Raw genomic sequence first — 16,645 nt, forward strand, 5'->3', positions numbered from 1 at the left:
GTTTGGTTGGGGTGAATGATTCCGGAAGGAATGGAATGATAAATGAACTGTCTTATGGACAATTTTTAAGAAATTTCATTCATTCCTCCATTCCATTCCTTGCATCATAGGCTAGATATCACACCTTCAATTTGAGATGGAATGCTCCATTCTCTCCTATTCTCAATTTCTTCCCCAATCTCATCATAGCAATTTTGCACTCTCTCAAAAATTTTTCAAACTTTCTTCCTATCTCTATTAATTCCAAGTATTTTTACTCATTCTTTTCCATTCCATTTTCCCCAACCAAACACAACATATGTTATATTAACACCAGCTCTTTTAAAAGTTGCAACGTTACATTGCCATCCAACAAATCGGAAATACGGAAATAATAAAAACTACCGGCATCCATGCTAGCTGCCCGTGCCTCGCACGGGCTATTATGCTAGTTTAACATATAACACACAGATATATATAATATTTATATCGGGTTTTTTCAGGTTTCGGGTTCGGATCGGGTTTAAATCGGGTTTCGGGCCGGGTCTCGGTTCGGAACATCTAAGATCCAGATCCAAATTCAAACTTTTTCGGGTCTAAAAATAAGATCCAAATCCGGATCCAGATCCAAAAAAATCGAGTTCGGGCAGATTCAATCTGGTCGGAACGGTCGGGTAAAATTGCCTTCCCTAAACCAAACGCAAAGAATTGGCTGGTACGAAGAGAATATCATATAAAAATCAATATCTTATCTTATAATCTCGTACAATTAAATATATTTGAAAAAATAAAATATTAACGAACTCAGAACATCATTATTTTCGAAAATAAAAAATCGAAGAATATCATCTGATAATTTAAAAATTCTAATTCAATGCATAATTATATTCATAAAGATTTGAAAACAGTAGTTAAAATTCTGAAAAATATCAGAAGATCATAACAAACTGGGAATCGGGTTGAAAACGCCCGTTAATCTCAGAATATTCAGTCCCTTTGCCGTTGAAATACACGAACGTATACAAAGTCACAACACCTCGGGGAATAGAAAGCGCGATTCGCTGCTGCTGCTGTTTCCGATTGCGAATAGAAGCAGGGTTGATTTGGGTTGTGAATGGCGTCAAACGTAGCAGTAGCTGTTGTGCTGGGAAGCCTACTAGCTTTGTGGAGTTGTTCAGTCTTTGCAGCATTACCAGATTCAGACACAACATTCGAGGACAATGACAAACATCTCGTCAACCAACTCCATCTCCTCAACTCCAATCTCGCCCTTTTAGGTTCCTTCCGCTCTTATCTCTCTTTTAGGGTTTCTGTTAATTTTACCTTTCTTCAATTTTGCTGTTTATTTTTAGAATCAAGGGTTGACGAAAGAGTGCATGAATTGAAGCTCAAGGATGAGAATATCGAGCAGCTGGAGAGTATCATTCAAGAGAAATCAACCAGTGTCAATTCTTTGAAAAACCAAGTCAAATCACTCCAGGTCATCAACTAGTGTTTCCCATTTTTTGATTAAATACATTTCTCATCTTGTATTACTTTCAACTCTTTTTTTTTTTTTTTTTCTTTTCCCAATCTGCCTCGCACGCACAATCTCTTTACCTCTTTTATCATTTTCGCTATAGGCTCTCTCCAAATGCATGGTATTCAATCTCTCTACTTCACTCTTCTGCATCCTTATGTCCGTGTCATCCTTGGTCTTTCATACTTTCTTTATCTACCCGGAAATCGAAATTGGGAATGACCCAATATGCTTGACACATTCAACACATACAACCATGCAAGAACTTATTTTAACATGAATTTGCCAATTTCAGGAAGGAGGATCTTTGGATGCCAAATACAAGCTGGTAGAGGCCACTGTACGAGCTGGAGACCTTGAGAAGCAGGTACCTAGTATTCGACTAGCTTCATTGATTCATAAACTGGCTTTGTCACACTGGATTTATGTCTCCCGACAGGTTGACAGCCTTAAGAAGGAACTAGAGACTCAAACCAAAAGAAAAGCAGTCCTGGAATCCCGTGCAAACTTGGCTGAGAAGAAAATCCAGGATCTAAACCACAAACTTGAGAATGTAAGTATAATATACTTATTTAAGATGGTGATGGAGGCCAAAATCATGGTATCCAAACCTTTTAATTTGCTATATCACCTATTTATATTTTTACAAAGATCTTGTTGAGATACCTTCTTTTCCACTTACTCTTTGGTTAGCAGGAACATAGCACTCCATTATATGTTGGGTTTGGTTATAATAATTTTGAATATAGTTCCCAGTCACAATATATGGTGCCCGGTACAGTTGGGTTTTGTATAGTGGACATTCAGAGATTCTGAAAGAAATGGTTTATAATGTTCCCCGTGTAATACTAATGTGCACTGTTGACTTTCTGTTGTTGCATTACTTAATGTTACCCTTATTTTCATATTTTTTGCAGCTCCAAAGAATAAATGTTGAACAGAAGAACAGGATTCTTAAAACTGAGCATGCTATCCAAGTGGCTGAGGTTAACAGATGATTACTTTATTTTTGTATTTGGATCATTTGGAGTTATATTTTATATATTAATTAGACAATTTTGATCAGGAGGAAATGGTTAAAGCTAAATCGGAGGTTGCTGACTTTTCCAAGGAAGTGAGGGAGGTAAGCTTTACTCCATCTATATATTAATCTATCATTGGATGTTTTAATTGTATACGGAAAGTATGCAGTTGTTAGAACACATGGTTGTTTAAATATAAGGATTCCTCACTACAATACTTAATGTTTGTTTAAAACCCAGCCCATGTTTTTGATCCTGCAGATACTAAAAGACAAGAATGATGTAGACTTATATTTACTGCATATTGTCTTAGTTTTCATGCAGCCATAGAGAGGCAACTGTTGTGGAAAAATATTACAAATCCTATATGGTTCATACAGAATGTATATTGTTCTCATTTTAATTAGCTAAATTTAGCTTTAGCTCTCATTTTAATTAAACAGGCACATTATCAAGTTTTTTGAAGTGACCCTTTTGGTGGGTTAATATAGTAACTAAATTAATATAAATTGCTTGCTAGAGGTTCAAGGTCTGTATGCCTCTAGTTTGCTGCAACATGACATTTTATCTGTTTGTTATTGTATTTCTGGTACTAACTTGGTGGTCAATACCAGGTTCATGAATCATGGATTCCACCATGGCTTACAGTTCACCTTGCCAACTCTCGGGTAAGTTTCGTATGTTTGGTAATATATACCATACAATGCTGGCTTCTTGATAAATTTTTTTAATTCATTAATGTAAAACTTGCAGACATCTTTAATCACTCTATGGAATGAGCATGCAAGACCAGCTCTTGAAAAGACGAGTCAGACGGTCTGTTTTTTATATCTTATTATTCAGCTGATAGCATGGAAAGTTTTATGTTTAATTTTTATAAGAAACATGGAAATGCATATATTCTGATTGTATGTTCTAATGGAATTTCTGACTTTTCCAAGATGTTTTTTCCCCAGGCCCTTGATAAGAAGGTTGAGTTTGAGTATTGGCTGGCACCTCACATTGAAATTGTTAAGACAGTGAGTCACCTATACAATATCAATATAATGCTTTGAGAATGGTCTTATATAACGTCTTTCATGTGTCCACTATGATAGAAGACTTTACAGGCTTGCCATGGACATGGCATATTATTATATCTGGTTAATATATCGTCTTTATAGATGGCAATAAATGTTTACTATTTCATAAACTACATTTGAGTATTTGTTTAATGCATTTTATTTGTAAAACATATTTTTAAATACATTTTCTTTGTGACATCATAAGATGGGTAACTTTTCTGTGTTAAAGCATTGGGCTCCTACTGTCAAGGAAATGTGGTCTGCATTTGTAACTAACATCGGACCTAATGTGCAATTACTTGCTGAGAAAACTGTCGAGATATATTATTCATCCAAGGAAATTATTGGACCTCATGTTGCTGTAGTACAGAAGGCTATTGATTCCTACCTTAAGGTATGTCGAAAAGCTAATTATGTGATGTTTTTATTTTAAAATCATATAGATGGATTTTGACTGCAAATCCTGATCTCTTAGGAAGTAGAGCAATTCTCAAGGCCATATGTAAATTTAGTTTCAACAACAGTGAAACCTCATGTCGATAAGGCACAGGTTATCTTCAAGCCCTACACAAAAAAGGTCCTTCGAGGATACCGGAAGTTTATGAAGGCTGTTGCTGTATATCACCGTCAGGTTAACTTTAACTTTTCTTAACATCATTTATAAGCAATTTCCTTTGATCTTTTTTGTACTACACTTCTTTGTGCTGATTGGGACCCCCACCTTGTTGATTTCAGTTGCTAATATATTGAAAACATTTTATAAACTGCAATTAGTTTAGCAAGTCTTGCCAATGTCCACTGGATCTGGCCTTTTTCTGCAATTTATTTTAATACTTCCTAAATTCCAGTAATCAATCTTATCTTACTTATCTAGAGGAATATGTTGTCAAAGCATAATAATAGACAAAAAGGTTAGGGGTCAGACTGTACCATGAAATATAAGAAAGTCTGTTGATGCAAATATACGTCACTTCACATTTTTCTTTCTTCCAAAATTCTCATCTAGATCTCTATTCATATCGTCACACCTATTGATATTTCCTTGTTATCATTTTTGAACTTCTTGCAATTAATGTGCACTTGGAAAATCCATATAAGAACGGAGAACCTAAATGTAGAACTGTTGTGTGAGTACAAACCGGGTGGGGGGACGAAGTAATATACACATTTGTGCGTTCTTTGTGTTGTAAAATATGTGGATGAATTGTTTTAAAGCACAAATTAGATGAAGATTGTATTTTCCTATATATTTTAATTTTAAGATAATAAAAGATTGCTCAACCAACTGAGATCTCTCTCTCTAAAAAGCGCTGGACGAGATCATTTTCCCTGTCCAATGTTAAAAAGCGCCGGACGTATTAAAAAATTGTTATAATCATGTCCTGGATATTCATCTAACGGCCGAAAACTGTATGTTGCTTAACAGGTCCTGGCAATCGATTGCTAGGGACCAGGACCCATATATATATATATATATATATATATATATATATATATATATATATTTGTGTGCGCGCTCTCTCGCCCATAAAATTGATGAATGAATGATATTATATAAAATGTATACTAAGACATTTTATCTTTAAAAAATATAGATTATTTTACAAAAAAAATTGAGATTAGTGTCCTGTACAAAAATATGATAAACTTTACGTTAATATTAAAAATCTTATTTTTATGAAGTAGTTTCTTGTTAAATGAGTATCACTAGATATTATAATTCTTCCCTCTTATCATTTTTTTCTGGCTGGAAAAGGTGGTTTAGAAAGAAAGGAAACAATCTATCCCTGATATTCTAATAATCATTATTTTTTTAACCACAATTATATTTTTATGTATTTTTTGTACTGACTACAATAGTTATAGTTCAAATTTAACCTTGCTTTAAAATTTCTATAGTCCAGAGAGTATAATTTTGTAAAGGTTCAGTTCAATGCGCTCATTTGCAGATGAAGGCATAAAGAATTTGAGACTACAATAATATATATCAATATTAGGAACGACCAATCCTTATTAGCTAACCTCTGAAACAGTGTTCCAGGCCTCCAGCTTTTTAAAACTGGAAAAGCTGGTATACTTTGGTAAGGGGATTTTGGTATTCATCATGTCATTTGGTGTCGTGGCAATTTCAGAAAATTGTATGATGCTTCAAACAGATGTGTGTAATATTCATATATGAACATTTAATATGAATCTGGAGGTCTGGAACTCTTGTACCAAATGTGTATCAGTCACAACAAACATACCCAGGAAACTAAGTTTAGATCTTCAGCGGATAACTAAAGGTGAAATGTAACCAGAGACGGATCGGGGGGGGGGGGGGGGGGGGGGGGTGGGGGGTCCACCAGTGTTCACGAACCCCCTGGATTTACAGTAATGACTGTATCTTACCAGTTTAAAAATGTGTACTTTGAAGCATAATTGGCTGTGCTCCAAGTTTTGGTTCAGGAGGACAAGGGTTCACTACCTCGTTGTGCATCTTTTTTCCGGCAAAATTTCTCATTCCTTGTCTTTGAATTGTGCATATTTTTTCTAGAATTGTTTTACAAAATTTCTAATCCCTGTCTTTAAACCTTTGTGCATATTTTCCCCAATTTTTTTTTTTTGGTACCATTTGTTTTTCTCGTAGTAGCATGTGTGCTATAGAAATAACTTCGGGATATAGAAGTATAGTTGCCTCTGTTTATAATTATTTTGAATCCCTAAATTTTTTCACTGCCTGACCACTATGAAATTGTCATAAATCACTCATGCAAAGAAGACAGGACTACAAGAAGTCTACAACACTAGTCTCACTGTTCTTTTTATCGTCTGGGCCTTTAACTATAGTAGCATAATGAAATGTCTGTCTGTTTTGCATGTGGGCTTATTTGTGTTTGTGTGTGCTGCGGGCTGGAGAGTGGGAGTGGTGCGTGTGCGTGATAATTATTTTAAGGCCCTACTTTTATTTAAAGGGTAAATAGGTAATATCAGGTTATATCCAGTACACCAGTAGGGAGCATCTTTAACTATAATGCAAATACATAAGAAGCACACACAAAATGCACTCATATTATAGAACCAACCCCCAGTGAGCGTTATCTTTATTTTCGCATAGATCATGGAAGTACATCTAATTCAAAATATCGCCCGGTTATTAAAATTATGTAGTTTAACGAATGAGCCTATGATAGTATTAGATTTAAACAACAAAATAGTTCATACCCTTCTTGTAGATAAATACTTTAACTTTAAATAATTTGTACAAAAGTGTTTCACCAAGGTTTTTACTTTTTATCTTCTAGTTGCTATATACATGAAATTAAGATACAAAACAACTGAAAGCATTGTTCAAATGCATTTACTTTACTATATATCAATTAACATATAGTTCTTGAGGGTAGTTAAATATCATCGAGTGGAGTTGTTCGAATGCATAATTTCATTAAATTACCATTTTTTCAGGCAAGTCCTCTTTCAAAAACTTAAGGTGTAGAATAAACCATAACATGGATCAATATCTTTGATTCTTCCCCTTGGGAGCCATTTAAGGTTAAAGATAGGATTGCTATAACACACTGTAATGAACCCACTATTGTGCACGCTCGCTAAGGATGATAATTAAAGTTTTTATATTAAATTGTGAGAATTTTGGACATATTCAGTGGGGAAGTTCAGATTCGAGAACTCTTCTAAACATAGCTTCGATGCCATGTTATGTCTGTGATCAACTCTCCTAAAACCTTATAAGGTGTTACAAAACTACCAAATGGATCTCATATTTTTGACAGTTCCACTTTAAAAAGGAACGACATGTATTTGCAGAGATTGAAAATAAGACAATTGCAAGTATTTATTAGTTATTACCTTCCATGGAAATCTCATCGCGGTAAAACATGAAGAAGTTTCTGGTTGTGTGTTCTATAATTTTTTGAGTGGACTGCTTTTTGCAACCTACGTCTTGCACTGACCTTTTATGTTTTTTGATATATATACACATATATATGTAGGAAAACTGTGAATAGATGATCTCGATTCTCCTCGCACAGATCTTGATAATACTGATTCTCTTTCATTGAATAAGGGCTGATATTTTATGTTGCTTTAATTTGAAGGTTCGAGCTGTAATTCAGGAATTTTTACAAAGCCATGATATTACGAAGGCAGTTGCTACCAAAGAGATTGTTTGGTATATGGTACGGTAGCTACCTATTGTCCTGTACATATACTTTTTCTTCTCAGTGATGGTACTTTTACTCCAAGCAGACATAATATCTGTTCTGATGGTTACATCTTATGTTTGTTATGATTTTTGTTCAGGCCTCTGCTTTGATGACTCTTCCAGTTGTCATCATTTTCAATTATATATCAGCAATATTCAGGTTATTCATTTTACAATGCCACGTTAGCCTGATTATAATAAACTTGCAGTAAGAGCTGGAAAATTGACGCCATCCCATGGGAAAAGATGTTTAATTTTGTTACTTTGATTGTTTAGATGATTTTACTTTCATTGCACTACTTTTCTTAATTCTCACTTCGAGATTACAGTGTTTGAAATTGTATTTCTTTATATGTTCTTTTCCAGTAAAAAACCCAAGAAGCGTGCTCGTCACTCCCACTCCAACCACACACGACGAAGGGCTAAACGCGCACATTCTGATAAGTGAGAGTGAAAAAGATAACAATGTATAATATATCAAGTTCAAGGTACCCTCTATAATCTGATGTTGCCAACTTTAAATTGATTAAAAGATATATTGCAGACACTGCTCCCACACTCTTACCTTGACTTTGATTGCTCATCAGGGCCATGTATGTGGTTGTTTAATAGGTTTACTCGTGCTTATTGTGTACCTTATGACGAAAGCATGCCATCTGACATGTAGTTTTATCATTAAATAACCTTTTAATGGTTGATTTAATTCATGGGCCATCTATTTTGAGACTTCCAGAACATGATATTGCCTCCCCTTTAAACTAACAACTATAATATAATCCATGCACTAATATTGCCTTCTCAAACTTAATTAGGCACTCACAGAATTGCACGTTGTTATTTATGTAACCTTGTTTGTATTTTTCAGCTTTTGCCAGAATAACTCTAAATTGCACTATGATAATTAGTCTTTGAACATGTTTGGGACTTGGATATGCTAAAACGGAGATTTATGTGCTTAAATCTGTTAAAGAGAACATCTTGCTTTTTTTTAATATGGTCATATTTGTCTGTGCAACTTCCCAGATGCCCATTGTTACACATCTACCTGCAGTTGTATGCTGCTATTGTGATTATTACTTGATTATACTGAAGCATCTACCCTTCCTCTATGCTGTAGGTATCTTTGACAGAAAGAGTTGCTCCATTTTTCGTGGTAATCCAACTTGTTTTTGACTTCATTGAAGTAACAGAAAGCAGATCTCCTGTTTCGTTTGGAATCACACCATGAAGAAAGGGGAGGGGGGCATACATTACGTTTGAAGTTGAATGTCTAGAATGAAATCTGACAGTGGCTTAAATTCTTACTTGGACAAGATAAAGTTCAATCCTATCCCTGTCTCCGATTTTTATGATCTTCGTTTCGGATGTTCCCGTCCTCTCTATGATTATATGTACGAGTCCAGTAGAGGTTTTAACTAATTTGATCTAGCAGGTGAAATGTTGATCCCATCTAGTAGTGGCAGTTTGAGAGACTGAATATAAAATAATCATGATATAAAATGAGCATGATTCCAGAGGTGAATTAAGTAGTCATGTTTAGTTTAAACTAAACTTTTTTAATATGGAGTCAATAGCGAAGGCCAGTTGGCTGTTGGGGCATGCGTCAAAACAAAGGCAGTTGATATCATACAGCCAATAAAAATATATATATATATATATATATATATATATATATATATATATATATATATATATATATATATATATATATATATATATATTCAGAGAGAGAGGGGGAGGTATGTGTGTATTGTGTTCCATGTGGACGCCTGCAGGTGCACATGGGTTTAACATGGAGGCAACGAGAACTGAGAAATGAGGACTGAGGAGAGATTCACAAGTGCCAAGTGATGGTGGTCCGGTGGATTTTATTCTGTAATCTTTGTTATCACGTGCCATATATTATCATCGAGTAAATGATTAAGTAGGAAATACTACAGTGGTATGAAGTAAGCAGAGATTACCGCCTAGACATGGAAACCGGGATCCCCAGTAGTTGGATTATTAATTCCACAACAACGAGATTGGACAATGATAATCTCACGATTATCGAAGTAATAATTAATTATGTATTTAACTCGTTTTATCGGTATAAATCATTATTTTATATTAGGAATTATTAAAAAATAGGAGACAATTAAAATAAACTAAACTATAAATTTTGATGCGTAACACGTGTTTATGGTCACATCGTAAATAATATTATATTTGAATTATGGAAAGAAAAAATGTGAAAAATGAGATGTGTTGAATTGGAGGATTTAAATCTTTTATTAATTAACATAATTAAAAAGTATGAATTAAGAATAAGACATATATTGGATATCTTAACGATACAAGAACATTGTTTGATTTTTTATTTGTTTGAGAGAGTGGAAAATCAGGGTAAGCATTTGAATAATCTAACTAATCCGGCCATCCCAGTCGATCCTAATTATCTAACGGGAGCAGTATTTTTCTAGTATTTAATAAACCTTTCTCGGTCAAACGACAGACGTCATTGTCTCTTTTCTGAACTCTACTATGAATGATAACAAAATAAATAAATTAAAAAGATTGCCGTCTTTTTTTCAGACTCACGCCTTTATGGCTTTATGTATGCTGTTTATCTTATTTATTCAATCAAAAATATCAAATTTGATAAGTCTTGGAGATGATTTATATTTGAAGAAATCATCTCAAATAAAAGTGTAGAAGCTGAATTTAATCTACTTAAAAAGATGTAAACTTAAGACAAGTGTAACTTCATATGTGGGTAAAATGGGAAGGAGGCAGTAGAATTTAATTAAGAAAATGATAGGGGGCTGGAGAAATAGGTGTGGAAGTCGTGAAATATAAAAGAAAGGGGCATGAAAAAGATAGGTTGATTTTTATATGAGGCCGGCTCCGGGCTGGGCTGGGCCGGGCTAGGAGAAGGGGGGAAGGTCCAGAAGCGTATATGTTGACATGAATAGGCGTAGACAGGGTCCTGCAGGTAGGTAGACAGAATTAGATTAGATAGATAATTAGTCGTCTCAAAACTAGTCGTCGTCGTCGTCTTCTCTCAATTCACATGTATGTATGTGTCTGTATGTACCTACGTGTGTATGTATGTCCATAAACAAGATCGACGCACAAATAGATGAAATAAAGGAATCAAAATCTGCATCTCTCCGAAATAAATACAGACACTAGCTAGGAGGCTGAGGAGGAGGAGGAGGAGTATTTAGTTTGATTCATAATCGTCGTATTGTATTGTATTTTATTATATATTATATAGAGAAAGAAATACTCCATCTTGAATACACACACATACATACACCCTTTGCACAAACCCACCCATCCCATCTGGACTCATCTCATCTTGGTTTGGTTTGGTTGGGTTGTGCCCTAAATCTCAAGGAGATATTTTGGTTTCTTCTCCTGGTAATGTCTCCCCCTCCACTCTTAATTATTACTTTGCTTGATTCACTTTAGGATCTACTTGTGCATATTCGCTAAAACCTTGATCAATATGCAATTCTGGATCTATTTTGGATATTAATAATAATAATATTTCTTCCCTAATACAACAACCATTTATCATATTTCCATGTCAATTATATTCACACCTTCTTTTGCTGTTATTTCCTTGATGAATGTAGTTGTGCAGTCAAGCTGAACGCTGCTTTTCGGAAATCAATCTTGCATTTGGAATATTGTGATTCTTCTCCTGCTGCCGTGCTCCATTTTTTCATTCACTACTGCCTTGGCAACTAGTCAACAATTTTCCCTACACTTATGCATAAATATTAGATGAAGACACCTCAGTTGTGGCGACTAGGCATCAAGGACCTACAGATGATGTCTGCGCCTCGCCACCGTGCTCATTTGAAGAAGCCAACTTGGATTATTGTCTTAATTTCATTGGTCAGTGTGTTCTTAGTCTGTGCTTATGTCTTCCCTCCTCGAAATACTTCTGCCTGTTACGTCTTCTCATCGAGCAGTTGCAAGGTCTTTGCCGACTGGCTTCCACCTGCTCCTGCAAGAGAACTTACTGATGAAGAGGTTGCTTCTCGTGTCGTAATTAGAGATATTCTCAACACACCGCAAGCTATATCAAAAAACCCTAAGATTGCTTTTATGTTCTTAATTCCCGATGCACTGCCTTTTGAGAAGTTGTGGGACGAATTTTTCCAGGTAACTGCTTTATAAAGAAGAATCTTCTTTTCCTGACTCTGACCACAAATCTTATTCATGCCTTAGTTTTATATTATTTTACTTTTTGAAGCTTGAGAGCGGTGTATGCTTGGTATTTTTTTTGGGGTACATATAGGCCCTGTTTGGGAATTAGCGGTTAGCTGTTAATGGATTGAATGAAGTAGATGTTTTGACTAGGGGATTGAATTAACGATTTCTCGTAAAACTATTTGGTAAATAGCTGATTGATTAGCTTTTCCTGACACAAACCAAAACCTCTAACTCAAAAAGCTCCTCAAAGTAGCTTTTTCAAAATTAGCTTTTTAGATCCAGCCCTCTATTTTAATCCGCTAAGTGCCGAACACTAATATTAGCTTATTCTAGTGGTCAAACCTCTAAAACACCTCAAACCTCTAATTTTCTCTAAAACTTCCAAACAGGCCCATAGTGTGTAAAATGAAGGTGTCCTCACTCCTGAATTCACCGACAAGGGTTTGCTGTAGCCTTCAACCTGAGGTTTTTACATAATGTCGCCTTAGTAAGTGTTTATTTTGCGTTGGGCAAGGGTGTGGGTAAATTATATGTAAAGCCCATATATTGATGTGAAAGACGTAGGACAATTTTATCTAGTTTTAGTTTCACATTCATATATAGGTGGGTTTTTTATATATTAACAAATTTTTTTGCAGGGGCATGAAGATAGGTTCTCTGTGTATGTTCATGCATCTAAAGGAAAACCAGTACATACTAGCCGTTTTTTCCTTGATCGAGATATACGCAGTGAGAAGGTCTGTACTCTCAATGAAATACTCATTTGTTTTTATACTGTATAGGTTTAGATTTTTTTTCTCGATTTCATATGCCTGTTGCTAATAGGTCTTTTGACCAGCCATCACTCACCAATTATCTTGCTTGGGAAATAAATAATGACATTTTTGTTTATGACTCCTTGTCATCTATATCCTATCCCTCTAAGCTGAGTGTTATGTTTGCCTGCCACACTTGGTAGGTATGTATATGATATATCACAGTAAAAGCTAAGATCCGTGCTGTTTTTATATTTTTTTCGCATTTTATCCCCATATTAGTAGTCATGAATCATGATCCCTCTAAAAAGATATAAGCAAATCATTTAGATTGAGCAAGAGCGAGGTGGTGCATATATATATAGGCAGACATTTATATGATCAAATTTAATAAGAAAAATTGTGAGTTTATTTGTTTAATGTAAAATGTCATACAAGGAGGGGAGATGCTTGTTCAAATTATATCAAAGAGAAAACTATTTAGTACGCTAATTTTTTGGGCAGGTGGTTTGGGGTAGAATTTCAATGATTGATGCCGAAAGACGACTTCTAGCAAATGCACTTAAAGACCCGGATAACCAGCATTTTGTGTTACTTTCCGACAGGTCTGGATAAAAACTGTCAATCTAATATTTTACTGAGGTACAACAAATTTGTGTTGAGTTTGTTGAATCTTTTGTTTTGAAGCTGTGTTCCATTGCGTGATTTCGACTACGTCTACAACTATCTGATGTATACAAATGTCAGCTACATTGACAAGTAAGACATGGAATCTTAGATCTATTTATTTTGTTATTTGTCTGCTGACTTCTTGAGTGACAGTTCGTTAACAAAAGCGTGTTTGTTTAATTATTACTAAATTGTTCCGTCTTAAATAGTTTTAAAGTTTGATACAATAGCAGTACTAGATGAAAATTGAAAAGCAATTTCCATTAATGATTGTTCTGCCATCATGATGTTTGCACCTTCGTTTACTTTCCAGATTTAGGGATCCTGGTCCACATGGGAGTGGCAGGTATTCTGAACATATGTTACCTGAAGTCGAAAAAAAAGACTTTCACAAAGGTTCCCAGGTATATGTTGTGATTATTGTTTCACGGTCTTAACCAGAGTTTGATGTTTAGATGCTAGTGTTTATGTGTCGTTCTGCATTAGCTATGGACCGGTGTTATGTCCAAGTTTCAATTTAAGCGATTGTTTTTCTGCTTTCATATCTGAACAATTCCATGTGGACAAATAATGATGTGTTTCTTCTGCTATTCTCCAAGTAGGAAAGTTGAATGATATGGTGGTGGATCTTGTAAATGAACAGCAGATACCCAATTTTTCTTAAGTTGGCCCTTTTTGAAGATTTACATGTCCTTATTATTTTCTGCAGTGGTTCACAATGAAGCGGCAGCATGCTCTAATTATTACTGCCGATAGTCTATATTACACATTGTTCAGAGATTTTTGCAAGGTAGTTCTCCTAGGAATCACTATATAGTATATTGTTGTCTTATGAATTGAGGTTCTGAATACATTAAGCAATTTGTGCATCTACATAATACATACTGCCTTGGTAATTGCATCTTATGGGTTTTAGGTAAGGGGCGATGATTTTCAGCTTGTATGAAATGCTAGTTGCTCTATATATTTGAGTTTAAATAGTGCATTAACTATCAACTGAATTGAAATTTACAGCCTTTATTTTGTCATTTTGAATATTCTGTAATGTTCTTGTGCAATCTATATAGTTCTATTTTTTGCTGTTACCTTGACTTCGATCTGGAGTTGAGGGAAGATAAAATCACGCTTTAGCTTTGAAGCTTTGAAGTTGTGAAGGAAATACGACTTTGTACAAATTTATTTACTGCATCAATATAACATAAATTTTTATTCCAGTACTTCAAAATATAATTTTTTGGGGTTAATGCTAAGTAATTTAAAGGACAATCTGAACAGTAAACTCTACCAGGGTCAGAGTCATACCATCCACCCCAAGCCTGATTAGAAGAGTGCGTTAGATATAAACTCCAACAGGCATTGGACCCAATATATTCTTATAGAACTATTATCCTATCTAGTTCTTTGCTTTATATGGTCCTAAAAATATACTTAGCTTAAAATATGAGATCATTAATTTATTTATTTTTGGCTAATTTATATTCGACATAACTTAAGTGTACAGAAGTATATATAATTTTCTTTTTCAGTTGAAAAAATTATGTTGTGGGCCTGCAGTAGTATGGGGAGGATTCTGGTCTAATCAAAGAGACTACTTAGTTTGTGAGCAATTCCATGGAAAAAGTATGAAACTCGTAGAAACAGTAGTCTTCTGATCATGAAATCATTAATAAAAGGCCTTTATATGTATATATTATCCCTAGAATAAGTTACTTGGGGGCGGACCTATAGGTTCAAGTTTATTAGTTTTGTGGCCTTCACTAAGATAGTTGAAAGATAGATAATTGACAAAGGATTGCACCTGTGCAAGTACCTTTGAGCTAACAGGTCTTGTAAAATTAGATATTGGTATTAAGTAAATGCCCATATTCTTAGGTTGTATGAGCCAGTCAGCACAGTTTCTTCGTTTGATGCTCTCTTCACAAGTCCTCATTGTTACTTCTTGTAATACAAGTAATATTCTGAAGTGGAATTGGACATAAATGCCTTACGGTATGCTTTTTGTTTTATAGCCAGGTATGGAAGGGGACAAGAATTGCTATTCTGATGAGCACTATCTGCCCACTTTTTTCCATGTAGGACTAAATAATATTATTTTCATTATGAGCATATGCCATGATCTTGATACAACTGAATGTTGATTGAGTTTTTTCTCTGTTCCTTTCTCAGATGCTTGATCCAGCCGGCATAGCTAACTGGTCAGTCACACATGTAGATTGGTCCGAAGGAAAGTGGCATCCGAAGTCATATAAAGCTGATGATGTCAGCATGGAACTTGTAAAAAATATTACAGTAAGGGTCTTGCTTTTACATTATAAAATCCACAGCAGTCAAATATTCCAGTGCACACTGTTGCTTTTGGGAAAGTTATTATTTTAGATTATATTGACACTTGTGTGATTTGTGCAGTCTATTACAGAAAATGTTCATATGACAAGTGATGAAAAGGTATGCACTTTACTTTGTAGCTCAAAACAAATTATATTCATTGACCTTCCTGAAATGTTAAACTTCAATATTGCAGAAAGAAATCCAGATCCGTCCTTGCTTGTGGAACGGAGAGAGACGGCCATGTTACTTGTTTGCGAGAAAATTCTTTCCAGAAACTTTAGACCGAATGACAATGCTTTTCTCCAACTACACAAAACATTCACTGGGATAATGACCCTGATTCTTTGGTCGGGATGAATGATTGTTTCGGCCCTATTCATCTCTATATTACTTATGTAGAGTAGATTGTTGTGAATTGCCTGTGCATACGGGATTATACTCTTCCTGACCTAAGCATATTATCTTTATTCTGTTTGCAAAGGTTACTGGAAGAGGGCAGTTAGGGGGTATTGTTGTCAGAATTCAGAAACCATTATAGCACTACGGAAATCGCTGTCTCTTTTTTTGCCGGGGGAGCATGGAAACTGTTATAGTATTTTGGATGTGTCCCCTCTATCCCTTTAGAGAGATTTATATATACTCTATATACTAGAGTTCTGGTTATAGAAATTCTCGGGGACCTAATGCAGCAGTTAAATTTTGAACTATATAAATTGTTAATGTTAAATGGCAGAAATTGCCCTCGCAGAGTAATATATTTTGCTCGATTAAAACAAGAATTGTCTAGCTATATAAATATAACTACAATTATATGTTATTTAATATACCTTACCTTGTATATAAATTATATGTTATTTAAGATATCTTATTTTATATATAAATCATGGGTCATGTTCCTG

The 16,645-nt window shown here is 34.8% G+C and overlaps 2 protein-coding genes across 3 annotated transcripts; both read left to right on the forward strand.

Annotated features, from left to right (window-relative positions):
• Positions 1 to 900: 900 nt before the first annotated feature.
• On the forward strand, positions 901 to 9,137 carry LOC108222891 (uncharacterized). 2 transcript variants are annotated; one of them, XM_017396853.2, is made up of 15 exons: positions 901 to 1,256; positions 1,332 to 1,459; positions 1,794 to 1,865; positions 1,938 to 2,051; positions 2,416 to 2,484; positions 2,565 to 2,621; positions 3,135 to 3,188; positions 3,274 to 3,336; positions 3,477 to 3,539; positions 3,814 to 3,978; positions 4,060 to 4,215; positions 7,679 to 7,759; positions 7,884 to 7,945; positions 8,152 to 8,273; positions 8,903 to 9,137. In XM_017396853.2, the coding sequence occupies exons 1-14, from the start codon at positions 1,094 to 1,096 to the stop codon at positions 8,231 to 8,233; spliced, it is 1,329 nt and encodes a 442-aa protein (XP_017252342.1). In that variant the 5' UTR covers positions 901 to 1,093; the 3' UTR covers positions 8,234 to 8,273; positions 8,903 to 9,137. The 2 variants fall into 2 exon arrangements, with proteins under 2 accessions (XP_017252342.1, XP_063950551.1); XM_064094481.1 differs by having other exon boundaries at positions 915 to 1,256; positions 3,790 to 3,978.
• Positions 9,138 to 10,755: 1,618 nt separating this feature from the next.
• On the forward strand, positions 10,756 to 16,415 carry LOC108222892 (glycosyltransferase BC10). The gene is made up of 11 exons (XM_017396854.2): positions 10,756 to 11,190; positions 11,409 to 11,943; positions 12,633 to 12,731; positions 13,254 to 13,354; positions 13,437 to 13,508; positions 13,732 to 13,822; positions 14,128 to 14,208; positions 15,428 to 15,490; positions 15,585 to 15,707; positions 15,825 to 15,863; positions 15,940 to 16,415. Exons 2-11 carry the CDS (start codon positions 11,560 to 11,562, stop codon positions 16,075 to 16,077), a joined length of 1,191 nt encoding a protein of 396 aa, XP_017252343.1. The 5' UTR covers positions 10,756 to 11,190; positions 11,409 to 11,559; the 3' UTR covers positions 16,078 to 16,415.
• Positions 16,416 to 16,645: the final 230 nt, after the last annotated feature.

The sequence above is a fragment of the Daucus carota genome, chromosome 5 (assembly GCF_001625215.2).
Source record: "Daucus carota subsp. sativus chromosome 5, DH1 v3.0, whole genome shotgun sequence".
NCBI classification, from domain to species: Eukaryota; Viridiplantae; Streptophyta; class Magnoliopsida; order Apiales; family Apiaceae; genus Daucus; species Daucus carota.